General features: G+C 50.3%; 1 protein-coding gene across 1 annotated transcript; it reads right to left on the bottom strand.

Moving 5' to 3' along the window:
- Positions 1-15,270: 15,270 nt before the first annotated feature.
- Positions 15,271-18,121, bottom strand: IAPP (islet amyloid polypeptide). The gene is made up of 2 exons (XM_077261417.1): positions 18,039-18,121; positions 15,271-15,888 (listed from the first exon to the last, which is right to left on the bottom strand). The coding sequence occupies exons 1-2, from the start codon at positions 18,116-18,118 to the stop codon at positions 15,699-15,701; spliced, it is 270 nt and encodes an 89-aa protein (XP_077117532.1). The 5' UTR covers positions 18,119-18,121; the 3' UTR covers positions 15,271-15,698.
- Between the last annotated feature and the right edge of the window lie 9,047 nt (positions 18,122-27,168).

A 27,168-nucleotide genomic window follows, 5' to 3' on the forward strand; every position in this document is an offset into this window, starting at 1 on the left:
CCAACATCATAATTCCGCTCAGCGGGCGAAAATTTACGGGAAAAGAAGGCACAAGGCCTCATCACGGAGCAGTCAGAACTTTTCTGCGACAACACTGCCCCAGCTCCGATCTCAGAAGCGTCGACCTCAACCTGAAAAGGTAGAGCAACATCAGGCTGACGCAACACAGGGGCAGAGGAAAAACGGCGCTTAAGCTCCCGAAAGGCCTCCACAGCGTCAGGGGACCAATCAGCAACATCAGCACCCTTCTTAGTCAAATCGGTCAATGGCTTAGCAATATCCGAAAAACCAGCAATAAATCGACGATAAAAGTTAGCAAAGCCCAAAAATTTCTGAAGACTCTTAAGAGAAGAGGGCTGCGTCCAATCACAAATAGCTTGAACCTTGACAGGATCCATTTCAATGGAAGAGGGAGAAAAAATATATCCCAAAAAGGAAATCCTCTGTACCCCAAAAACACACTTAGAACCCTTCACACACAAAGAATTAGACCGCAAAACCTGGAAAACCCTCCTGACTTGCTGGACATGAGAGTCCCAGTCATCCGAAAAAATCAGAATATCATCCAGATACACAATCATAAATTTATCCAAATAATCGCGAAAAATATCATGCATAAAGGACTGGAAAACTGACGGAGCATTTGAAAGACCAAAAGGCATCACTAAATACTCAAAGTGGCCCTCGGGCGTATTAAATGCGGTTTTCCACTCATCCCCCTGCCTGATTCGCACCAAATTATACGCCCCACGAAGGTCAATCTTAGAGAACCACTTGGCCCCCTTTATGCGAGCAAACAAATCAGTCAGCAACGGCAATGGGTATTGATATTTTACAGTGATTTTATTCAAAAGCCGATAATCGATACATGGTCTCAAAGAGCCGTCTTTTTTTGACACAAAGAAAAAACCGGCTCCTAAGGGAGATGACAATGGACGAATATGTCCCTTTTCCAAGGACTCCTTTATATATTCTCGCATAGCAGCATGTTCAGGCACAGACAGATTAAATAAACGACCCTTTGGGTATTTACTACCCGGGATTAAATCTATGGCACAATCGCACTCTCGGTGCGGAGGTAATGAACCAAGCTTGGATTCTTCAAAGACGTCACGATAGTCAGACAGGAACTCAGGAATTTCAGAGGGAATAGATGATGAAATGGAAACCACAGGTACATCCCCATGAGCCCCCTTACATCCCCAGCTCAACACAGACATAGCTCTCCAGTCGAGGACTGGGTTGTGAGATTGCAGCCAAGGCAATCCTAGCACCAAATCATCATGTAGATTATACAGCACCAGAAAGCGAATAATCTCCTGGTGATCCGGATTAATACGCATAGTTACTTGTGTCCAGTATTGTGGTTTATTATTAGCCAATGGGGTGGAGTCAATCCCCTTCAGAGGAATAAGAGTCTCCAAAGGCTCTAAATCATACCCACAGCGTTTGGCAAAGGACCAATCCATAAGACTCAAAGCGGCGCCAGAGTCGACATAGGCGTCCGTGGTAATAGATGACAAAGAGCAAATCAAGGTCACAGATAGAATAAACTTAGACGGTAAGGTGCAAATGGAAACAGATTTATCAAGCTTTTTAGTGCGCTTAGAGCATGCTGATATAACATGAGTAGAATCACCACAATAGAAACACAACCCATTTTTCCGTCTAAAATTCTGCCGCTCGCTTCGGGACAGAATTCTATCACACTGCATACTCTCTGGCGACTTCTCAGTGGACACCGCCAGATGGTGCACTGGTTTGCGCTCCCGCAAACGACTATCGATCTGAATAGCCATTGTCATGGACTCATTCAGACCCGCAGGCACAGGGAACCCCACCATAACATCCTTAATGGCATCAGAGAGACCCTCTCTGAAAGTCGCCGCCAGGGCGCACTCATTCCACTGAGTAAGCACAGACCATTTACGGAATCTTTGACAGTAAATTTCCGCTTCATCTTGCCCCTGAGATAGGGACATCAAAGTTTTTTCTGCCTGAAGCTCCAAATGAGGTTCGTCATAAAGCAACCCCAAGGCCAGAAAAAACGCATCCACATTGAGCAACGCAGGATCCCCTGGTGTCAATGAAAAAGCCCAGTCTTGAGGGTCGCCCCGGAGCAAGGAAATCACAATCCTGACCTGCTGTGCAGGGTCTCCGGCAGAGCAAAATTTCAGGGACAAAAATAATTTGCAATTATTTCGAAAATTCTGAAACCCAGATCTATTCCCCGAGAAAAATTCCGGCAAAGGAATTCTCGGCTCAGATACAGGTGCATGACAAACAAAGTCTTGCAAATTTTGTACCTTCGTGGCGAGATTATTCAAACCTGCAGTTACACTCTGAAGATCCATTACAAACAGGTGGACACAGAGCCATTCAAAGATTAGAAGGAGAAAAAAAAATAAAAATTCTCAGCAGACTTCTTATTTCTCTCCTTTCTCAGCCAAGGATTTTAACCCTTTAGTGGGCCGGTCAAACTGTCATGTTCTCAATGGCAAGAGAACATAGCATCAGCATATATAGGAACTAGCTCTTGGAAGATGGGAACTGAGCTGACCATGAACTAAACCTAACGCACAACTAGCAGTGGCCGGGTAGCATGCCTACGTTGATTCTAGATGCCCAGCACCAGCCGGAGGACTAAATAATGCTAGCAGAGGAAAATATTAGTCCTAGCTCACCTCTAGAGAAATACCCCGAAAGGAGACAGAGGCCCCCCACATGTATTGGCGGTGAATTAAGATGAAATAACAAACGTAGTATGAAAATAGGTTTAGCAAATTTGAGGTCCACTTACTACATAGCAGAAGACAGAAAGGACACTTTCATGGTCAGCTGAAAACCCTATCAAAACACCATCCAGAAATTACTTTAAAACTCTGGCATTAACTCATAACACCAGAGTGGCAATTCCTGTTCACAAGAGCTTTCCAGACACAGTAACGAAACTACAGCTGTGAACTGGAACAAAAATGCAAAAACAAACATGGACAAGAGTCCAACTTATCTAGTAGTTGTCTAGGAGCAGGAACAAGCACAGAGAGGCTTCTGATAACATTGTTGACCGGCAAGCAACTAACAGAGCAGCAAGGTTATATAGCGACTCCCACATCTTGATGGGAACAGGTGAACAGAGAAGATGAAAACACCAGTTCAATTCCACCAGTAGCCACCGGGGGAGCCCAGAATCCAAATTCACAACACCTCCCCTTCCCTCGAAATAAGATTCTCACGGCAGCTCTTCTTTTTTTAAGCAATCTCTTATTTTGGTTCTGATGAAACCGTCCTCTCCGTTCTAGAACGTGTAAATCCGAGGTGGCCGTCCCCTCCATCTCTATCCCAGGATCAGGTGTGTGATGATACAAACCTTCCATCATGCTCTTGTCCTGCCATGAGAACTTCTCTTGGAAATACATTTTGCTGTAACTTTTAACTCTTGATTTTTCTTACATGCAGCTGTAACCTGATCTCTCAGTAATTGCACAGACTTGCTTGACGGCTTCATATATTTCTGTGCAGCCAGCATGCTGGGGAGAGCTGGGGCCAGTCCGTGCCCTGCAACCTATTCTCAGACCGAGGCTGATGATCCACCTGATTGTTGTCTTATACCAGTCACAGTAAGTGGTGGCTGGGCAGAGCCGTCCTCTATGCCTGCGCACACCTCGAGAATTCTGCTCCTGGAAAGATCTGTAGATCATTTCAGTAACAAAAGTCTCGCTTTACGGCACTGCTGTGAGGAGGCGGACTGCAGGCTCCAGAGCTCCCAGCAATCTGAGCTCACAGCTCCTGTCTGTTCCCTGCACATGTCCATAGACATTCCTACTGGGTGGAGAAGGATGAGCTGGAGGGAGCTGATGAATGGGAGGAGCAGAGTCCCAGCAGCACAGAGGATTTCAGGACTGGAGTGAGCTGATGTGTGGGAGGAGCAGAGTCCCAGCAGCAGAGAGGATTTCAGTAGTGGAGTGAGCTGATGTGTGGGAGGAGCAGGGTCCCAGCAGCACAGAGGATTTCAGTAATGGAGTGAGCTGATGGGTGGGAGGAGCAGGGTCCCAGCAGCACAGAGGATTTCAGTAATGGAGTGAGCTGATGAAAAGGAGGAGCAGAGTCCCAGCAGCACAGAGGATTTCAGTAATGGAGTGAGCTGATGTGTGGGAGGAACAGAGTCCCAGCAGCACAGAGGATTTCAGTAATGGAGTGAGCTGATGTGTGGGAAGAGCAGAGTCCCAGCAGCACAGAGGATTTCAGGACTGGAGTGAGCTGATGTGTGGGAGGAACAGAGTCCCAGCAGCACAGAGGATTTCAGTAATGGAGTGAGCTGATGGGTGGGAGGAGCAGATTCCCAGCAGCACAGAGGATTTCAGGACTGGAGTGAGCTGATGTGTGGGAGGAACAGAGTCCCAGCAGCACAGAGGATTTTAGGAGTGGAGTGAGCTGATGGGTGGGAGGAGCAGGGTACCAGCAGCACAGAGGATTTCAGTAATGGAGTGAGCTGATGTGTGGGAGGAACAGAGTCCCAGCAGCACAGAGGATTTCAGGAGTGGAGTGAGCTGATGTGTGGGAGGAGCAGAGTCCCAGCAGCACAGAGGATTTCAGGAGTGGAGTGAGCTGATGTGTGGGAGGAGCAGAGTCCCAGCAGCACAGAGGATTTCAGTAATGGAGTGAGCTGATGTGTGGGAAGAGCAGAGTCCCAGCAGCACAGAGGATTTCAGGACTGGAGTGAGCTGATGTGTGGGAGGAGCAGAGTCCCAGCAGCACAGAGGATTTCAGTAGTGGAGTGAGCTGATGTGTGGGAGGAGCAGGGTCCCAGCAGCACAGAGGATTTCAGTAATGGAGTGAGCTGATGTGTGGGAGGAGCAGAGTCCCAGCAGCACAGATGATTTCAGGAGTGGAGTGAGCTGATGAATGGGAGGAGCAGGGTCCCAGCAGCACAGAGGATTTCGGGACTGGAGTGAGCTGATGTGTGGGAGGAGCAGAGTCCCAGCAGCACAGAGGATTTCAGTAATGGAGTGAGCTGATGTGTGGGAAGAGCAGAGTCCCAGCAGCACAGAGGATTTCAGTAATGGAGTGAGCTGATGGGTGGGAGGAGCAGGGTCCCAGCAGCACAGAGGATTTCAGGAGTGGAGTGAGCTGATGAATGGGAGGAGCAGGGTCCCAGCAGCACAGAGGATTTCGGGACTGGAGTGAGCTGATGTGTGGGAGGAGCAGAGTCCCAGCAGCACAGAGGATTTCAGTAATGGAGTGAGCTGATGTGTGGGAAGAGCAGAGTCCCAGCAGCACAGAGGATTTCAGTAATGGAGTGAGCTGATGTGTGGGAAGAGCAGAGTCCCAGCAGCACAGAGGATTTCAGTAATGGAGTGAGCTGATGTGTGGGAGGAGCAGAGTCCCAGCAGCACAGAGGATTTCAGGAGTGGAGTGAGCTGATGGGTGGGAGGAGCAGGGTCCCAGCAGCACAGAGGATTTCAGGAGTGGAGTGAGCTGATGTGTGGGAGGAGCAGATTCCCAGCAGCACAGAGGATTTCAGTAATGGAGTGAGCTGATATGTGGGAGGAGCAGAGTCCCAGCAGCACAGAGGATTTCAGTAATTGAGTGAGCTGATGGGTGGGAGGAGCAGGGTCCCAGTAGCACAGAGGATTTCAGTAATGGAGTGAGCTAATGGGTGGGAGGAGCAGGGTACCAGCAGCACAGAGGATTTCAGTAATGGAGTGAGCTGATGGGTGGGAGGAGCAGATTCCCAGCAGCACAGAGGATTTCAGGAGTGGAGTGAGCTGATGGGTGGGAGGAGCAGAGTCCCAGCAGCACAGAGGATTTCAGTAATGGAGTGAGCTGATGGGTGGGAGGAGCAGGGTCCCAGCAGCACAGAGGATTTCAGTAAAGGAGTGAGCTGATGTGTGGGAGGAACAGAGTCCCAGCAGCACAGAGGATTTCAGGAGTGGAGTGAGCTGATGGGTGGGAGGAGCACGGTCCCAGCAGCACAGAGGATTTCAGTAATGGAGTGAGTCGATGGGTGGGAGGAGCAGAGTCGCAGCAGCACAGAGGATTTCAGTAATGGAGTGAGCTGATGTGTGGGAGGAGCAGAGTCCCAGCAGCACAGAGGATTTCAGGAGTGGAGTGAGCTGATGGGTGGGAGGAGCAGTGTCCCAGCAGCACAGACGATTTCAGGAGTGGAGTGAGCTGATGTGTGGGAGGAGCAGAGTCCCAGCAGCACAGAGGATTTCAGGAGTGGAGTGAGCTGATGTGTGGGAGGAGCAGGGTCCCAGCAGCACAGAGGATTTAAGTAATGGAGTGAGCTGATTTGTGGGAGGAGCAGAGTCCCAGCAGCACAGAGGATTTCAGTAATGGAGTGAGCTGATTTGTGGGAGGAGCAGATTCCCAGCAGCACAGAGGATTTCAGGAGTGGAGTGAGCTGATGGGTGGGAGGAGCAGAGTCCCAGCAGCACAGAGGATTTCAGTAATGGAGTGAGCTGATGTGTGGGAGGAGCAGAGTCCCAGCAGCACAGAGGATTTCAGGAGTGGAGTGAGCTAATGGGTGGAAGGAGCAGAGTTCCAGCAGCACAAAGGATTTCAGTAATGGAGTGAGCTGATGTGTGGGAGGAGCAGAGTCCCAGCAGCACAGAGGATTTCAGTAAAGGAGTGAGCTGATGGATGGAAGGAGCAGAGTTCCAGCAGCACAGAGGATTTTAGTAATGGAGTGAGCTGCTGGTTGGGAGGAGCAGGGTCCCAGCAGCACAGAGGATTTCAGTAATGGAGTGAGCTGATGGGTGGGAGGAGGAGGGTTCCAGCAGCACAGAGGATTTCAGTAATGGAGTGAGCTGATGGGTGGGAGGAGCAGAGTCCCAGCAGCACAGAGGATTTCAGTAATGAAGTTAGCTGATGTGTGGGAGGAGCAGAGTCCCAGCAGCACAGAGGATTTCAGTAATGGAGTGAGCTGATGGGTGGGAAGAGCAGGGTCCCAGCTGCACAGAGGATTTCAGGAGTGGAGTGACCTGATGGGTGGGAGGAGCAGAGTTACAGCAGCATAGAGGATTTCAGTAATGGAGTGAGCTGATGTGTGGGAGGAGCAGATTCCCAGCAGCACAGAGGATTTTAGGAGTGGAGTGAGCTGATGGGTGGGAGGAGCAGAGTTCCAACAGCACAGAGAATTTCAGTAATGGAGTGAGCTGATGTGTGGGAGGAGCAGGGTCCCAGCAGCACAGAGGATTTCAGTAAAGGAGTGAGCTGATGTGTGGGAGGAGCAGAGTCCCAGCAGCACAGAGGATTTCAGTAATGGAGTGAGCTGATGTGTGGGAGGAGCAGTGTCCCAGCAGCACAGAGGATTTCAGTAATGGAGTGAGCTGATGTGTGGGAGGAGCAGGGTCCCAGCAGCACAGAGGATTTCAGTAATGGAGTGAGCTGATGTGTGGGAGGAACAGAGTCCCAGCAGCACAGAGGATTTTAGGAGTGGAGTGAGCTGATGGGTGGGAGGAGCAGGGTACCAGCAGCACAGAGGATTTCAGTAATGGAGTGAGCTGATGTGTGGGAGGAGCAGTGTCCCAGCAGCACAGAGGATTTCAGTAATGGAGTGAGCTGATGTGTGGGAGGAGCAGAGTCCCAGCAGCACAGAGGATTTCAGGAGTGGAGTGAGCTGATGTGTGGGAGGAGCAGAGTCCCAGCAGCACAGAGGATTTCAGGAGTGGAGTGAGCTGATGTGTGGGAGGAGCAGGGTCCCAGCAGCACAGAGGATTTCAGTAATGGAGTGAGTTGATGTGTGGGAGGAGCAGTGTCCCAGCAGCACAGAGGATTTCAGTAAAGGAGTGAGCTGATGGGTGGGAGGAGCAGTGTCCCAGCAGCACAGAGGATTTCAGGAGTGGAGTGAGCTGATGTGTGGGAGGAGCAGAGTCCCAGCAGCACAGAGGATTTCAGGAGTGGAGTGAGCTGATGTGTGGGAGGAGCAGGGTCCCAGCAGCACAGAGGATTTCAGTAATGGAGTGAGCTGATTTGTGGGAGGAGCAGATTCCCAGCAGCACAGAGGATTTCAGGAGTGGAGTGAGCTGATGGGTGGGAGGAGCAGAGTCCCAGCAGCTCAGAGGATTTCAGTAATTGAGTGAGCTGATGGGTGGAAGGAGCAGAGTTCCAGCAGCACAAAGGATTTCAGTAATGGAGTGAGCTGATGTGTGGGAGGAGCAGAGTCCCAGCAGCACAGAGGATTTCAGTAAAGGAGTGAGCTGATGGGTGGGAGGAGCAGGGTCCCAGCAGCACAGAGGATTTCAGTAATGGAGTGAGCTGATGGGTGGGAGGAGGAGGGTTCCAGCAGCACAGAGGATTTCAGTAATGGAGTGAGCTGATGGGTGGGAGGAGCAGAGTTCCAGCAGCACAGAGGATTTCAGTAATGAAGTTAGCTGATGTGTGGGAGGAGCAGAGTCCCAGCAGCACAGAGGATTTCAGTAATGGAGTGAGCTGATGAGTGGGAAGAGCAGGGTCCCAGCTGCACAGAGGATTTCAGGAGTGGAGTGACCTGATGGGTGGGAGGAGCAGAGTTACAGCAGCACAGAGGATTTCAGTAATGGAGTGAGCTGATGTGTGGGAGGAGCAGATTCCCAGCAGCACAGAGGATTTTAGGAGTGGAGTGAGCTGATGGGTGGGAGGAGCAGAGTTCCAACAGCACAGAGAATTTCAGTAATGAAGTGAGCTGATGTGTGGGAGGAGCAGGGTCCCAGCAGCACAGAGGATTTCAGTAATGGAGTGAGCTGATGTGTGGGAGGAACAGAGTCCCAGCACCACAGAGGATTTTAGGAGTGGAGTGAGCTGATGGGTGGGAGGAGCAGAGTCCTTGCAGCACAGAGGTTTCAGTAATGGAGTGAGCTGATGTGTGGGAGGAGCAGATTCCCAGCAGCACAGAGGATTTCAGGAGTGGAGTGAACTGATGTGTGGGAGGAGCAGAGTCCCAGCAGCACAGAAGATTTCAGGAGTGGAGTGAGCTGATGTGTGGGAGGAGCAGAGTCCCAGCAGCACAGAGGATTTCAGTAATGGAGTGAGCTGATGTGTGGGAGGAGCAGGGTCCCAGCAGCACAGAGGATTTCAGTAGTGGAGTGAGCTGATGTGTGGGAGGAGCAGGGTCCCAGCAGCACAGAGGATTTCAGTAGTGGAGTGAGCTGATGGGTGGGAGGAGCAGGGTCCCAGCAGCACAGAGGATTTCAGGAGTGGAGTGACCTGATGGGTGGGAAGAGCAGAGTTCCAGCAGCACAGAGGATTTTAGGAGTGGAGTGAGCTGATGGGTGGGAGGAGCAGAGTCCCTGCAGCACAGAGGATTTCAGTAATGGAGTGAGCTGATGTGTGGGAGGAGCAGGGTCCCAGCAGCACAGAGGATTTCAGTAGTGGAGTGAGCTGATGTGTGGGAGGAGCAGAGTCCCAGCAGCACAGAGGATTTCAGTAATGGAGTGAGCTGATGGGTGGAAGAAGCAGATTCCCAGCAGCACAGAGGATTTCAGGAGTGGAGTGAACTGATGTGTGGGAGGAGCAGAGTCCCAGCAGCACAGAGGATTTCAGTAATGGAGTGACCTGATGGGTGGGAAGAGCAGAGTTCCAGCAGCACAGAGGATTTCAGTAATGGAGTGAGCTGATGTGTGGGAGGAACAGAGTCCCAGCAGCACAGAGGATTTCAGTAATGGTGTGAGCTGATGTGTGGGAGGAGCAGATTCCCAGCAGCACTGAGGATTTCAGGAGTGGAGTGAGCTGATGGGTGGGAGGAGCAGAGTCCCAGCAGCACAGATGATTTCAGGAGTGGAGTGAGCTGATGGGTGGGAGGAGCAGAGTCCCAGCAGCACAGAGGATTTCAGTAATGGAGTGAGCTGATGGGTGGGAGGAGCAGAGTCCCAGCAGCACAGAGGATTTCAGTAATGGAGTGAGCTGATGGGTGGGAGGAGCAGGGTCCCAGCAGCACAGAGGATTTCAGTAAAGGAGTGAGTCGATGGGTGGGAGGAGCAGAGTCCCAGCAGCACAGAGGATTTCAGGAGTGGAGTGAGCTGATGTGTGGGAGGAGCAGAGTGCCAGCAGCACAGAGGATTTCAGTAATGGAGTGAGCTGATGGTTGGGAGGAGCAGAGTTCCAGCAGCACAGAGGATTTCAGGAGTGGAGTGAGCTGATGGGTGGGAGGAGCAGAGTCCCAGCAGCACAGAGGGTTTCAGGAGTGGAGTGAGCTGATGGGTGGGAGGAGCAGAGTCCCAGCAGCACAGAGGATTTCAGTAATGGAGTGAGCTGATGTGTGGGAGGAGCAGAGTCCCAGCAGCACAGAGGATTTCAGTAATGGAGTGAGCTGATGGGTGGGAGGAGCAGAGTCCCAGCAGCACAGAGGATTTCAGTAATGGAGTGAGCTGATGTGTGGGAGGAGCAGAGTCCCAGCAGCACAGAGGATTTCAGGACTGGAGTGAGCTGATGGGTGGGAGGAGCAGAGTTCCAGCAGCACAGAGGATTTCAGGAGTGGAGTGAGCTGATGTGTGGGAGGAGCAGAGTACCAGCAGCACAGAGGATTTCAGGAGTGGAGTGAACTGATGTGTGGGAGGAGCAGAGTCCCAGCAGCACAGAGGATTTCAGTAATGGAGTGAGCTGATGGGTGGGAGGAGCAGAGTCCCAGCAGCACAGAGGATTTCAGGACTGGAGTGAGCTGATGGGTGGGAGGAGCAGAGTTCCAGCAGCACAGAGGATTTCAGGACTGGAGTGAGCTGATGGGTGGGAGGAGCAGAGTTCCAGCAGCACAGAGGATTTCAGGAGTGGAGTGAGCTGATGTGTGGGAGGAGCAGAGTACCAGCAGCACAGAGGATTTCAGGAGTGGAGTGAACTGATGTGTGGGAGGAGCAGAGTCCCAGCAGCACAGAGGATTTCAGTAATGGAGTGAGCTGATGGGTGGGAGGAGCAGGGTCCCAGCAGCACAGAGGATTTCAGGAGTGGAGTGACCTGATGGGTGGGAAGAGCAGAGTTCCAGCAGCACAGAGGATTTCAGTAATGGAGTGAGCTGATGTGTGGGAGGAACAGATTCCCAGCAGCACAGAGGATTTCAGTAATGGAGTGAGCTGATGTGTGGGAGGAGCAGATTCCCAGCAGCACAGAGGATTTCAGGAGTGGAGTGAGCTGATGGGTGGGAGGAGCAGAGTCCCAGCAGCACAGATGATTTCAGAAGTGGAGTGAGCTGATGGGTGGGAGGAGCAGAGTCCCAGCAGCACAGAGGATTTCAGTAATGGAGTGAGCTGATGGGTGGGAGGAGCAGAGTTCCAGCAGCACAGAGGATTTCAGGAGTGGAGTGAGCTGATGGTTGGAGGAGCAGAGTCCCAGCAGCACAGAGGATTTCAGGAGTGGAGTGAGCTGATGTGTGGGAGGAGCAGAGTCCCAGCAGCACAGAGGATTTCAGTAATGGAGTGAGCTGATGTGTGGGAGGAGCAGAGTCCCAGCAGCACAGAGGATTTCAGTAATGGAGTGAGCTGATGGGTGGGAGGAGCAGGGTCCCAGCAGCACAGAGGATTTCAGTAATGGAGTGAGCTGATGGGTGGGAGGAGCAGAGTCCCAGCAGCACAGAGGATTTCAGTAATGGAGTGAGCTGATGGGTGGGAGGAGCAGAGTCCCAGCAGCACAGAGGATTTCAGGACTGGAGTGAGCTGATGGGTGGGAGGAGCAGAGTCCCAGCAGCACAGAGGATTTCAGTAATGGAGTGAGTCGATGGGTGGAAGGAGCAGAGTCCCAGCAGCACAGAGTATTTCAGTAATGGAGTGAGTCGATGGGTGGGAGGAGCAGAGTCCCAGCAGCACAGAGGATTTCAGGAGTGGAGTGAGCTGATGTGTGGGAGGAGCAGAGTGCCAGCAGCACAGAGGATTTCAGTAATGGAGTGAGCTGATGGGTGGGAGGAGCAGAGTTCCAGCAGCACAGAGGATTTCAGGACTGGAGTGAGCTGATGGGTGGGAGGAGCAGAGTCCCAGCAGCACAGAGGATTTCAGCGATTTCTGATATGTATTCGGAGACAACTTGTTCTAGTATATTTTTTATTATTCTTTATTTAAATAGAAAAGTTCTTGCCGCGATCAACCAGTTTATTCTTCTGCTTTTTTTTAACTCTTCTAGTTTTTACAATATTGAGAATATTTTTAGAAAACACTGAGGCCGTTATCCTACAAGCCGAACTCAGCAAAATGAGGGGGAGAGAGAAGACGCAGTCCAATGTGAGGGGGGGGGGCACCACCGGATCTAATATACCCCCCATAGCCATCATCCTCCCTCCCCCCACTCCAAGCACAAGACACATCCAACACTGCAGATACCAAACCCAAGGCACAGGTCACATGGAAAGTAATACTCCATAAACAGTGAAGTCTCTCCGTACATGCCTCACATAATATATCCTGTATTATCCTCCAGAGTTGCACTCAGTTTTCTGCTGGTGCAGTCACTGTGCATATACATTACTGATCCTGAGTTACATCCTATATTATACCCCAGAGCTGCACTCACTATTCTGCTGGTGCAGTCACTGTGTACACACATTACATTACTGATCCTGAGTTACATCCTGTATTATACTCCAGAGCCGCACTCACTATTCTGCTGGTGCAGTCACTGTGTACATACATTACATTACTGATCCTGAGTTACATCCTGTATTATACTCCAGAGCTGCACTCACTATTCTGCTGGTGCAGTCGCTGTGTACATACATTACTGATCCTGAGTTACATCCTGTATTATACCCCAGAGCGGCACTCACTATTCTGCTAATGCAGTCACTATGTACGTACATTCCATTACTAATCCTGAGTTACCTCCTGTATTATACTTCAGAGCTGCACTCACTATTCTGCTGGTGCAGTCACTGTGTACATACATTACTGATCCTGAGTTACCTCCTGTATTATACCTTAGAGCTGCTCTCATTATTCTGCTGATGCAGTCACTGTGTACATACATTACTGATCCTGAGTTACATCCTGTATTATACCCCAGAGCTGCACTCACTATTCTGCTGGTGCAGTCACTGTGTACATACATTACATTACTGATCCTGAGTTACATCCTGTATTATACCCCAGAGCTGCACTCACTATTCTGCTGGTGCAGTCACTGTGTACATATATTACATTACTGATCCTGAGTTACCTCTTGTATTATATTCCAAAGCTGCACTCACTATTCTGCTGGTGCAGTCACTGTGTACATACATTACATTACTGATCCTGAGTTACCTCCTGTATTATACTCCAGAGCTGCACTCACTATTCTGCTGGTGCAGTCACTGTGTACATACATTACATTACTGATCCAGAGTTACATCCTGTATTATACTCCAGAGCTGCACTAAGTATTCTGCTGGTGCAGTCACTGTGTACATAAATTACATTACTGATCCGGAGTTACATCCTGTATTATACCCCAGAGCCGCACTCACTATTCTGCTGGTACAGTCACTGTGTGCATACATTACATTACTGATCCTGAGTTACATCCTGTATTATACCCCAGAGCTGCACTCACTATTCTGCTGGTGCAGTCACTGTGTATATACATTACATTACTGATCCGGAGTTACATCCTGTATTATACCCCAGAGCCGCACTCACTATTCTGCTGGTACAGTCACTGTGTGCATACATTACATTACTGATCCTGAGTTATATCTGGTATTATACCCCAGAGCTGCACTCACTATTCTGCTGGTGCAGTCACTGTGTATATACATTACATTACTGATCCTGAGTTACATCCTGTATTGTACCCCAGAGCTGCACTCACTATTCTGCTGGTGCAGTCACTATGTACGTACATCCATTACTATTCCTGAGTTACCTCCTGTATTATACCCCAGAGCTGCACTCACTATTCTGCTGGTGCAGTCACTATGTACGTACATTCCATTACTAATCCTGAGTTACCTCCTGTATTATACTCCAGAGCTGCACTCACTATTCTGCTGGTGCAGTCACTGTGTACATACATTACATTACTAATCCAGAGTTACATCCTGTATTATACTCTAGAGCTGCACTCAGTATTCTGCTGGTGCAGTCACTGTGTACATACATTACATTACTGATCCTGAGTTACATCCTGTATTATACCCCAGAGCCGCACTCACTATTCCGCTGGTGCAGTCACTGTGCAGATACATTACATTACTGATCCGGAGTTACATCCTGTATTATAGTCCAGAGCTGCACTCACTATTCTGCTGGTGCAGTCACTGTGTACATACATTACATTACTGATCCTGAGCTACATCCTGTATTATACTCCAGAGCTGCACTCACTATTCTGCTGGTGCAGTCACTGTGTACATACATTACATAACTGATCCTGAGTTACCTCCTGTATTATTCTCCAGAGCTGCACTCACTATTCCGCTGGTGCAGTCACTGTGCAGATACATTACATTACTGATCCGGAGTTACATCCTGTATTATAGTCCAGAGCTGCACTCACTAACTCACTATTCTGCTGGTGCAGTCACTGTGTACATACATTACATTACTGATCCTGAGTTACATCCTGTATTATACTCCAGAGCTGCACTCACTATTCTGCTGGTGCAGTCACTGTGTACATACATTACATTACTGATCCTGAGCTACATCCTATATTATACTCCAGAGCTGCACTCACTATTCTGCTGGTGCAGTCACTGTATACATACATTACATTACTGATCCTGAGTTACACCCTGTATTATACCCCAGGGCTGCACTCACTATTCTGCTGGTGCAGTCACTGTGTACATACATTACATTACTGATCCTGAGTTACATCCTGTATTATACTCCAGAGCTGCACTCACTATTCCGCTGGTGCAGTCACTGTGTACATACATTACATTACTGATCCTGAGTTACATCCTGTATTATACTCCAGAGCTGCACTCACTATTCTGCTGGTGCAGTCACTGTGTACATACATTACATTACTGATCCTGAGTTACCTCCTGTATTATACCCCAGAGCTGCACTCACTATTCTGCTGGTGCAGTCACTGTGTACTTACATTACATTACTATTCCTGAGTTACCTCCTGTATTATACCCCAGAGCTGCACTCACTATTCTGCTGGTGCAGTCACTATGTACGTACATTACATTACTGATCCTGAGTTACATCCTGTATTATACCCCAGGGCTGCACTCACTATTCTGCTGGTGCAGTCACTGTGTACATACATTACATTACTGATCCTGAGTTACATCCTGTATTATACTCCAGAGCTGCACTCACTATTCCGTTGGTGCAGTCACTATGTACATACATACATTACTGATCCTGAGTTACATCCTGTATTATACTCCAGAGCTGCGCTCACTATTCTGCTGGTGCAGTCACTGTGCAGCTATGTTGCAGTAGTGAGTGCAGCTCTGGAGTATAATGCTGCACAGGATGACACGCTCTGTACATAGTGGCTTTGCTATTTATGGACACTCAGTAATGCCTTTCTTTCGTGCCGTCGCCTCCGTTGGTCGGTGGTCTCTTCTGGTGATCCGAGGGTCCTCAGTGACACATTACACAGGTCGGGGGTGACATACTTTGGGGCTCATGTCCATACAATGAGTGGGGTCAGAGCTCTGTGCAGGGTCTGGTCCTCCAGGAGCGGCGGTCGGGGGGCACAGACTGTCTGTGGGGTCTCAGCAGATATTACGGTAATGAAGTTATGGTTTGGTGATCGCTCTTCTCTAGTAACGAGATCCTGGGCGACGTGATTGGCTATTGCTGGAGATACTTGAAGGATTCCCGCCGTAGAAGACCCACAATGTCCCGTTTACCATAAGCGAAAGACCCCACATTTGTAGGCGCGTAGATCGGACCCAGGTTGTTGCTCGATCTCACCAAGAAGTCGGCCAAGCGCTGCGTGACACAGGTCGCCGTGTTACATCTCCGCTTCTCCACCTGACTCCTGCAAGACAAAGAGAAAACAGCAACGCTCTGCAGAGAGGTCCGTGGTGTAATAATCTGCAGGAGGTGGAGGAGCGATGCTCTGCAGAGAGGTCCGTGGTGTAATAATCTGCAGGAGGTGGAGGAGCGATGCTCTGCAGAGAGGTCAGCGGTGTAATAATCTGCAGGAGGTGGAGGAGCGATGCTCTGCAGAGAGGTCAGCGGTGTAATAATCTGCAGGATATATCACTATGTATCTGTCAGGAGGTGGAGGAGCGATGCTCTGCAGAGAGGTCAGTGGTGTAATAATCTGCAGGATATATCACTATGTATCTGTCAGGAGGTGGAGGAGCGATGCTCTGCAGAGAGGTCAGTGGTGTAATAATCTGCAGGATATATCACTGTGTATCTGTCAGGAGGTGGAGGAGCGATGCTCTGCAGAGAGGTCCGTGGTGTAATAATCTGCAGGAGGTGGAGGAGCGATGCTCTGCAGAGAGGTCCGTGGTGTAATAATCTGCAGGAGGTGGAGGAGCGATGCTCTGCAGAGAGGTCCGTGGTGTAATAATCTGCAGGAGGTGGAGGAGCGATGCTCTGCAGAGAGGTCAGCGGTGTAATAATCTGCAGGATATATCACTATGTATCTGTCAGGAGGTGGAGGAGCGATGCTCTGCAGAGAGGTCAGTGGTGTAATAATCTGCAGGATATATCACTATGTATCTGTCAGGAGGTGGAGGAGCGATGCTCTGCAGAGAGGTCAGTGGTGTAATAATCTGCAGGATATATCACTGTGTATCTGTCAGGAGGTGGAGGAGCGATGCTCTGCAGAGAGGTCAGTGGTGTAATAATCTGCAGGATATATCACTATGTATCTGTCAGGAGGTGGAGGAGCGATGCTCTGCAGAGAGGTCAGTGGTGTAATAATCTGCAGGAGGTGGAGGAGCGATGCTCTGCAGAGAGGTCCGTGGTGTAATAATCTGCAGGAGGTGGAGGAGCGATGCTCTGCAGAGAGGTCAGCGGTGTAATAATCTGCAGGAGGTGGAGGAGCGATGCTCTGCAGAGAGGTCAGCGGTGTAATAATCTGCAGGATATATCACTATGTATCTGTCAGGAGGTGGAGGAGCGATGCTCTGCAGAGAGGTCAGTGGTGTAATAATCTGCAGGATATATCACTATGTATCTGTCAGGAGGTGGAGGAGCGATGCTCTGCAGAGAGGTCAGTGGTGTAATAATCTGCAGGATATATCACTGTGTATCTGTCAGGAGGTGGAGGAGCGATGCTCTGCAGAGAGGTCCGTGGTGTAATAATCTGCAGGAGGTGGAGGAGCGATGCTCTGCAGAGAGGTCCGTGGTGTAATAATCTGCAGGAGGTGGAGGAGCGATGCTCTGCAGAGAGGTCCGTGGTGTAATAATCTGCAGGAGGTGGAGGAGCGATGCTCTGCAGAGAGGTCAGCGGTGTAATAATCTGCAGGATATATCACTATGTATCTGTCAGGAGGTGGAGGAGCGATGCTCTGCAGAGAGGTCAGTGGTGTAATAATCTGCAGGATATATCACTGTGTATCTGTCAGGAGGTGGAGGAGCGATGCTCTGCAGAGAGGTCAGTGGTGTAATAATCTGCAGGATATATCACTATGTATCTGTCAGGAGGTGGAGGAGCGATGCTCTGCAGAGAGGTCAGTGGTGTAATAATCTGCAGGAGGTGGAGGAGCGATGCTCTGCAGAGAGGTCCGTGGTGTAATAATCTGCAGGAGGTGGAGGAGCGATGCTCTGCAGAGAGGTCAGCGGTGTAATAATCTGCAGGATATATCACTATGTATCTGTCAGGAGGTGGAGGAGCGATGCTCTGCAGAGAGGTCAGTGGTGTAATAATCTGCAGGAGGTGGAGGAGCGATGCTCTGCAGAGAGGTCAGCGGTGTAATAATCTGCAGGAGGTGGAGGAGCGATGCTCTGCAGAGAGGTCAGTGGTGTAATAATCTGCAGGATATATCACTATGTATCTGTCAGGAGGTGGAGGAGCGATGCTCTGCAGAGAGGTCCGTGGTGTAATAATCTGCAGAAGGTGGAGGAGCGATGCTCTGCAGAGAGGTCCATGGTGTAATAATCTGCAGGATAGGTCACTATATACTAGGAGGTTTTGGCGCGATGTTCTGCAGTGTAGCCCTCTCCCGTTACCTCTTTTGTCGGTTGCTGTCCAGCAGGGGGCGCAGGATGCCCAGGATGCCCAGGGAGGGCTGACGGCTCCGCAGGGTCATGCTCCATTCCTTCTCATTGGAGATATCGCTGATTCTTATTCTGTGTAAATGAAATAAGCACTGAGGTCACATGACTACAGGTAGACGGAGTGCAAGCTCCGCAGACCACTCTGCCCCATGTGGGGTCACACTCACCGGTTTGCGGGAGCAGAGTTCAGGCATCTGAGGGTCAAAGACAGGACCAGGAGGAGGCTCAGCCCAAAGAGGCTCATTCTGTTGTCAAGGGTTAACTAAGGAACAAAAGCAAGATGTTAATCCGCTGATCAAGAGACAGGGACCTGTAGAATAACACTGCCACCCAGTGTGTGCCAGGAGGAGATATCCCTGTGTGTGCCAGGAGGAGATATCCCTGTGTGTGCCAGAAGGAGATATCCATGTGTGTTTCAGGAGGAGATATCCATGTGTGTGCCAGGAGGAGATATCCCAGTGTGTGCCAGAAGGAGATATCCCAGTGTGTGCCAGGAGGAGATATCCCTGTGAGTGCCAGGAGGAGATATCCCTGTGTGTGCCAGGAGGAGATATCCCTGTGTGTGCCAGGAGGAGATATCCCTGTGTGTGCCAGAAGGAGATATCCCAGTGTGTGCCAGGAGGAGATATCCCTGTGTGTGCCAGGAGGAGATATCCCTGTGTGTGCCAGGAGGAGATATCCCTGTGTGTGCCAGGAGGAGATATCCCTGTGTTTGCCAGGAGGAGATATCCCTGTGTGTGCCAGAAGGAGATATCCCAGTGTGTGCCAGGAGGAGATATCCCTGTGTGTGCCAGGAGGAGATATTCCTGTGTGTGCCAGGAGGAGATATCCCTGTGTGTGCCAGGAGGAGATATCCCAGTGTGTGCCAGGAGGAGATATTCCTGTGTGTGCCAGGAGGAGATATCCCTGTGTGTGCCAGGAGGAGATATCCCTGTGTGTGCCAGGAGGAGATATTTCTGTGTGTGCCAGGAGGAGATATCCCTGTGTGTGCCAGAAGGAGATTTTCCTGTGTGTGCCAGAAGGAGATTTTCCTGTGTCCCAGAAGGAGATATCCCTGTGTGTGCCAGAAGGAGATATCCCTGTGTGTGCCAGGAGGAGATATTTCTGTGTGTGCCAGGAGGAGATATCCCTGTGTGTGCCAGAAGGAGATTTTCCTGTGTGTGCCAGGAGGAGATATCCCTGTGAGTGCCAGGAGATATCCCTGTGTGTGCCAGAAGGAGATATCCCTGTGTGTGCCAGGAGGAGATATCCCTGTGTGTGCCAGGAGGAGATATCCCTGTGTGTGCCAGGAGGAGATATCCCTGTGTGTGCCAGGAGGAGATATCCCTGTGTGTGCCAGGAGGAGATATCCCTGTGTGTGCCAGGAGGAAATATCCCTGTGTGTGCCAGGAGGAGATATCCCTGTGTGTGCCAGAAGGAGATTTTCCTGTGTCCCAGAAGGAGATATCCCTGTGTGTGCCAGGAGGAGATATCCCTGTGTGTGCCAGGAGGAGATATCCCTGTGTGTGCCAGGAGGAGCTATCCCTGTGAGTGCCAGGAGGAGATATTCCTGTTTATGCCAGGCTGCTGTGCATGTGACCCTGGCATATTTAGGAAAGTAATAAAACTGTTACAAATTGTTTCCTAAACCCTTAACCCTGTGAGTGCCGCGCAGGTATCAAGTACACCCTGATTATGCCAAAGCCTTCTGACTATAAGGAGGCATCGTGTCAGTGCCAGGACTCACCTGTGTGTAGAATCTGGAGGCTAATATCAGCAGCAGGCGGTGCAGAGCCTGTCATCAAGGAGACTGCTGCTCCTCACTGCTTGTCAGCTCTTATATACCCTCACACCTGGGTGACAGCTGATGTCACTGCACACGCTGCCAGTGACGGTGCTGAGCACTGGGATCCCCAACACCCACGGGAGGAGGGGAGAACCCCAGCACCAAGGAGAGGATTGAAGACCCCAAGCACCAAGGAGAGGAGTGGAGACCCCGAGCACCAAGGAGAGGAGTGGAGACCCTGAGCACCAAGGAGAGGAGTGGAGACCCCGAGCACCAAGGAGAGGAGTGGAGACCCCGAGCACCAAGGAGAGGAGTGGAGACCCTGAGCACCAAGGAGAGGAGTGGAGACCCTGAGCACCAAGGAGAGGAGTGGAGACCCCGAGCACCAAGGAGAGGAGTGGAGACCCCGAGCACCAAGGAGAGGAGTGGAGACTCCGAGCACCAAGGAGAGGAGTGGAGACCCCAGCACCAAGAAGAGTGGTGACCCCAGCACCAAGCAGAGGAGAGGAATGGAGACCCTGAGCACCAAGGAGAGGAGTGGAGACCCCGAGCACCAAGGAGAGGAGTGGAGACCCTGAGCACCAAGGAGATGAGTGGAGACCCAGAGCACCAAGAAGAGTGGTGACCCCAGCACCAAGCAGAGGAGAGGAATGGAGACCCTGAGCAAGAAGGAGAAGAGTGGTGACCCCGATCAACAAGGAGAGGAGACCCTGGGCACCAAGGAGAGGAGTGGAGAACCCGAGCACCAAGGAGAAAAGTGGAGACCCCTAGCACCAAGGAGAAAAGTGGAGACCCCTAGCACCAAGGAGAAGAATGGTGACCCCAGCACCAAGCAGAGGAGAGGAGTGGAGACCCTGAGCAAGAAGAAGAGTGGAGACCCCGATCACCAAGGAGATGAGTGGAGACCCTGAGCACCAAGGAAACGAGTGCAGAACCCGAGCACTAAGGAGAGGAGTGGAGACCCCTAGCACCAAGAAGAAAAGTGGAGTCTCCAAGCACCAAGGAGAGGAGTGGCGACCCTGAGCACAAGTAGAGGAGCAGAGACCCTGACCACCAAGCGAGGCCTGGAGAGGAATGGAGACCCTGAGCACCAAGGAGAGGAGTGGAGACCCCGAGAATCAAGGAGAGGAGTGGAAACCCCAGCATCAGAGGAGAAGAGACCCCGAGCGCCAAGGAGATGAGTGGAGATCCCAGCACCAAACAGATGAGGAGACCCCGAGCACCAAGCGAGGCCTGGAAACCCTGAGCACCGAAGAGATGAATGGAGACCCCAAGCACCAAGGAGAGTAGTGGAGACCCTGAGCACCAAGGAGAGTAGTGGAGACCCTGAGCACCAAGGAGAGTAGTGGAGACCCTGAGCACCAAGGAGAGTAGTGGAGACCCTGAGCACCAAGGAGAGTAGTGTAGACCCTGAGCTCCAAGGTGAGGAGTGAAGACCCCTAGCACCCCCTAGCTGGCAAAAAGGAAACAGAGAAGCACATTGCTAAGGAGAGTAAAACTAATCCCAAACTGTTCTTCAACTATATGTATAGTAAAAGAATCATAAGTGAAAGTGAAGGCCTCTTAAACAATTGTGAGGAAAGAATGGTGGTAGACGACGAGGAAAAAGCTAATATATTAAAGGGAACCTGTCACCCCCAAAATCGCGGGTGAGGTAAGCCCACCGTCATCAGGGGCTTATCTCCAGCATTCTGTAATGCATTCTGTAATGCTGTAGATAAGCCCCGATGTATCCTGAAAGAGGAGACAAAGACGTTAGACTATACTCACCCAGGGGCGATCCCGCTGCTGCTATGGGTCCGGCGTCCCCCATCTTCATCAGATGATGTCCTCTTCTGCTCTTCACGCCGCGGCTCCGGCGCAGGTGTAGCGCCCCCACTGCCGCAGGGCCGAGGGGTACCCGGTACCAGGCCTCTGAGTCTCTGCTCTGGGGTTGTCACGGTGGCTAGACCCGGTCCGTGACCCTGCTGAGGGGCGTACAGTGAAAGATATGAGGGATGATGGTGGTGGTGAAGCTGTAGTGGTGCGATGCAGTAAATAACGAGGACACCAGGTTGCAGTCTCTTTACCTCTTTACTGAAGATCTCTGGGTCCTCAGTCCGGAATCCGGATAACCAGGCTGCGCAAGTCCGGCCGGTCCAATGGCACCTCCAGAGTTCTCTTCACAGGTGGAAATCGGTGCCTTCCTCCTAGCGCTATGTGTTGTGGTCCTTCCCTGCTGTGCTTACAGAAAGTACCCCACAACCGTTGTGTCTGTTTCTTAAGTTCCCTCACAACTCGATTAGATGATGTTCTGCTAATCCTCCGTCCCTCCCTGATGTTACGGTTAGGACGGCACCCGTTTGACGGGTAGGCTCAGAGCTCTTCCGGGACCCTAGAGTCGCCCCTCTCCACAAGTTGCCCCCCAAGACTGCATAGGTGATTTAGGTGAGACAGCCCGCCTTAGACTGACTGTCCTGCCGCTGTTTAGAGTATTGCTTGAAGCTGGATGTTGAAATACCCTCTCGGCGTTCCGGCCGCCGGTTGTGCGCCTCAGTAGGATGTTGCTTCGGTCTTACAGCACGACTCCTACTGGTATTTCTCCTATTGCTTGATCTCGTTTCTCACTCAGCACAATCTATCTCGCTTCCAATCCCTTCTTGGGCACCGCCGCTACCCGGAGCAGGCACGGTCCCGTTACGTTCTCTCTAGTTGCCAAGTCTCTGTCAGGATCCCACTCCTGACAGGGACCCTACCGAATCTTCTCCCGCAACACCTTCTGCCACAAGGTGTTGCCTGGTTCCAACCCAGTCAGCTTTCTGTCTAACTTCCTGCCTGACCCCCAGTTTTACCACTATGGTGGAGAGTGGCCTAATGAATAGAACCCTTAGCTCCCCCCGGAGGCCCGACTGTGAAATGTATTGGTGTCTGTGATACCTGATCAGATGAACTCCTTCAGTGCCATCGGACGCACCATAGCTCCCCTTAGTGGCGGAGCCACAGTACTGCAACGACCAGGACTCTGGGGCGCTGCACTGGCATACTTTGTCTGCCCTGTTGAGGATCCCTTTTAAAAACCTTCTTCTCCACGGTATTCACGGTGGAAAATGAAATGCTAGGTGAAATGCCGAGAGACAAAGAAAACCCTATATTAAGGGTCACCAATCTAACCCAAGAAGAGGTGGGAAGCGGCTAAATGAGATTAAAATAGATAAATCTCCGGGTCCGGATGGCATACACCCACGAGTACTAAGAGAACTAAGTAATGTAATAGATAAACCATTATTTCTTATATTTAGGGACTCTATAGCGTCGGGGTCTGTTCCGCAGGACTGGCGCATAGCAAATGTGGTGCCAATATTCAAAAAGGGCTCTAAAAGTGAACCTGGAAATTATCGGCCAGTGAGTCTAACCTCTACTGTTGGTAGAATATATGAAGGGTTTCTGAGGGATGTTATTCTGGATTATGTCAATGAGAATAACTGTGTAACTCCATATCAGCATGGGTTTATGAGAAATCGCTCCTGTCACCAATATAATCAGTTTTTATGAAGAGGTAAGCTATAGACTGGACCAAGGCTTGATTTTTCCAAAGCGTTTGATACCATGCCACACAAGAGGTTGGTCAGAAAATGAGAATGCTGGGTGTGGAGGAACATGTGTGTAAATGCGTAAGTATAACTGGCTTAGTAATAGAAAGCAGAGAGTGGTTATAAATAGTAGATTCTCTAACTGGGTCGCTGTGACCAGTGGGGTACCGCAGGGGTCGGTATTGGGACCTCTTCTCTTCAACATATTTATTAATGATCTGGTAGAAGGTTTACACAGTAAAATATCGGTATTTGCAGATGATACAAAACTATGTAAAGCAGTTAATACAAGAGAAGATAGTATTCTGCTACAGATGGATCTGGATAAGTTGGAACCTTGGGCCGAGAGGTGGCAGATGAGGTTTAACAATGATAAATGTAAGGTTATACACATGGGAAGAAGGAATCAATATCACCATTACACACTGAATGGGAAACCACTGGGTAAATCTGACATGGAGAGGACATCCTCAGGCAACAGGAGAGGAGACTCCGAATCCAGGAGAGAAGTGAAGACCCCCAGCACCCAGGAGAGGAGACACATGATCACCCAGGAGAAGAGATGAAAGGCCACCCAGAGGGAAAGTCCCAGAATTCAGAACCAATGAGAACAGACCCCAGAACTTTATAAAAAAAAAAGGGCCAAGAGCAGAACCAAGAGTGGAATCGAGGGAAAAAAAAACAAGAACAGAACTAATAATGGAACCAAAAACTGCATGAGAAGAGAACCATGAACAGAAATGAGAACAGGACCAATAATAAAAGCAAAAAATAGAAAGAAAGAATCGAGACCTGCACCAAGATAAAACCGAACTGCAGTCTGTGCTGCTGCTCCTCTCAATCAACGGATAATCCACAAGATTCCAGGAGAAAATGGGGAGAACTGTCCCATGATGGCAGCAAAGCCAAGTCCGTGCGGCTGTCCCCGGTCATTAGTCTCATTATTGTTAGTTTAGAAGATAGGTTTCTTATTTATTCTTATTTGTTATTTTTCTTATTTATTATGCTTATTTGTATCATTATAAATTATTATTATTATTGTCACTTTTCGGAGTTTCTCAACCTTCATTTGTAGATTACACAGATTCTTGTATCTTTTATTCTATGGTTTCATTATTATTATTATGTGTCGCCATTATTACTTTTCATTGACGATTTTCGCAGTTTCCGGTTTCTCTGTTGCAATTAAAGCTGTAATGTCGCGGTGGGTGACAGGTCGCCATTAGTGCTGACAGACGCAGCTTCCCTCTGACATTTATGATGAATGATTTTAGGAACACATTTCTCCAAGAATCCGAAAGTAAACGCAATTTCACCGACTCCATGTAGGAGGAAGCTGCCATTATAAAGCGAGAGACTGTAAAGAGCTGATTATTATTATTTATTTATATAGCACCATTGATTCCGTGGTGCTGTACATGAGAAGGGGTTACATCAAAATACAAATATCACTTACAGTAAAGAAACTAACAACGACAGACTGGTACAGAGGGGCGAGGACCCTGCCCATGCCGGCTTACATTCTACAGGATGGTGGGGAAGGAGACAGTAGGTCGGGGGTTGCAGGAGCTCCAATGGTGTGGAGTTGGCCGTGTGGTCGTTACAGGCTGTAGGCTTTCTTGAAGAGGTGGGTTTTAAGGTTTCTTTTGAAGGATCCAAATGTGGTGGATAACCGCATGTGTAGGGGCACAGAATTCCAGAGGATGGGGGATATTCGGGAGAAGTCTTGGAGGCGGTTGGGTGAGGAGCGAATAAGCGTGGAGGAGAGAAGGAGGTCTTGGGAGGACCGGAGATTATGTGAGGGAAGATATTGAGAGATTAGTGTGGAAATATACGGAGGAGAAAGATTATGGATGGCGTTGTAGGTCAGTTTAAACTGACTAACTAACTAAACTAAGTTTAAACTGGATATGCTGGGAAATTGGGAGCCAGTGAAGAGATTTGCAAAGAGGGGAAGCAGGAGTGTAGCGAGGAGAGAGATTAATTAGTCAGGCAGCAGAGCTAAGGACGGACTGGAGGGGTGCGAGTGTGTTAGCAGGGAGGCCACAGAGGAGGATGTTGCAGTAGTCCAGGCGGGAGATGATGAGGGCATGCACAAGCATTTGGGTAGACAGAGGGTTGAGGAAAGGACGGATTCTGGAAATATTTTTGAGCTGGCGGCAACAGGAGGTGGTGGCGAGACCTTGGATGTGCGGTTTGAAGGACAGGGCAGAGTCAAGGGTTACTCCAAGGCAGCGGATTTTGGGGACAGGGAAAAGTGTGGTTTCACTTATTTTGATAGATAGATCAGGTAAGGAAGATATGCGAGATGGAGGAAAGATAATGAGTTCAGATTTGTCCACATTGAGCTTGAGGAAGCGAGAGGAGAAGAAGGAGGATATGGCTGATAGACACCCTGGGATTCTGGAGATCAGAGAGGTGACATCTGGGCCAGAGAGGTAGATCTGAGTGTCATCAGCATATAGATGGTACTGGAAGCCATAGGACCTTATGAGTTGTCCCAGGCCGAGCGTATAGATTGAGAAGAGCAAGGGCCCAAGGACAGAGCCTTGAGGGACACCAACAGAGAGGGGGCGAGGTGAAGAGGTAGTATGGGAGTAGGAAACGCTAAATGTGCAGTTGGTAAGGTATGAGGAGATCCAAGATAGGGGGAGGTCTTTGACAACAAAGGAAGAGAGGATCTGTAGTAGGAGGCAGTGGTCAACTGTGTCGAAGGCAGAGGACTGGTCTAGAAGGAGGAGTATAGAGAATTGTCTATTAGCTTTGGCTATAAGTAAGTCGTTAGTCATTTTGGTCAGGGCAGTCTTAGTGGAATGGTGGGGACGGAATCCAGATTGTAGGTTGTCGAAGAGAGAGTTACATGCAAAGTGAGAGGAAAGTTCAGCATGATGACAGTGCAGCGCCCCAGAGTCCTGGTCGTTGCAGTACTGATGCTCCGCCGCTAAGGGGGGCTATGGTACGTCTGATGGCACTGAAGGAGTTCACTTGACCAGGTATCAGAGACACCAATACACTTCATAGTCTGGCCTACAGGGGGAGCTAAGGGTGCTATGTATTAGGCCACTCCTCACAATCTTGTAAAACTGGGGGTTGGATAGGAAGTTAGTCAGAAGCTGACTGGGTTGGAACCAGGCAACATCCTGTGGCAGAGGGTGTTGCAGGGGAAGATTCAGGGGGGTCCCTGTCAGGGGTGGGATCCTGACAGAGGCCTAGCGAACAGAGAGAACGTTACGGGACCGCGCCTGCACGAGATAGCGGCGGTGCCCTAAGAAAGGACAAGAAGCGAGGTTTATTGTGCTGAGTGAGAAACGAGATCAACGCAACAAGGAGAAACACCAGTAGGAGTCGTGCTGTAAGACGAGGCAACATCCTACTGAGGCGCGCAGCCGGTGGCCGGAACGCCGAGGAAGTATAGAGCTCCAGGCCTAACTTCAAACCTACGGCAGGACAGTCAGTTATAGGCGGGCTGTCTCACCCAAATCACCTAAGAAGACATAGGGGGCAACAACAGGAGAGGGGCGACACTAGGGTCCAGGAAGAGCTCCGAGCCTACCCGTCATACGGGTGCGTCCTAGCCATATCATCTGGGGGACGAAGAAGAACATCATAATCGAGTTGTGAGGGAACTTCAGAAACAGACACAACAGTTGTGGGGACTATCCCGTAAGCACAGCAGGGGAGGACCACAACACACAAGCGCTAGAAGGTAGGCACAGATTTCCACCTGCAAAGGGAACTCTGGAGGTGC

The sequence above is a fragment of the Ranitomeya variabilis genome, chromosome 5 (assembly GCF_051348905.1).
Source record: "Ranitomeya variabilis isolate aRanVar5 chromosome 5, aRanVar5.hap1, whole genome shotgun sequence".
NCBI lineage: Eukaryota > Metazoa > Chordata > Amphibia > Anura > Dendrobatidae > Ranitomeya > Ranitomeya variabilis.

Coding starts and splice junctions, on each gene's coding strand:
- IAPP (XM_077261417.1), bottom strand. CDS start 18,118: ATGACCCTGCGGAGCCGTCAGCCCTCCCTGGGCATCCTGGGCATCCTG. Junction 15,889..18,038: donor GACAGCAACCGACAAAAGAG/GTAACGGGAGAG, acceptor TTTGTCTTGCAG/GAGTCAGGTGGAGAAGCGGA.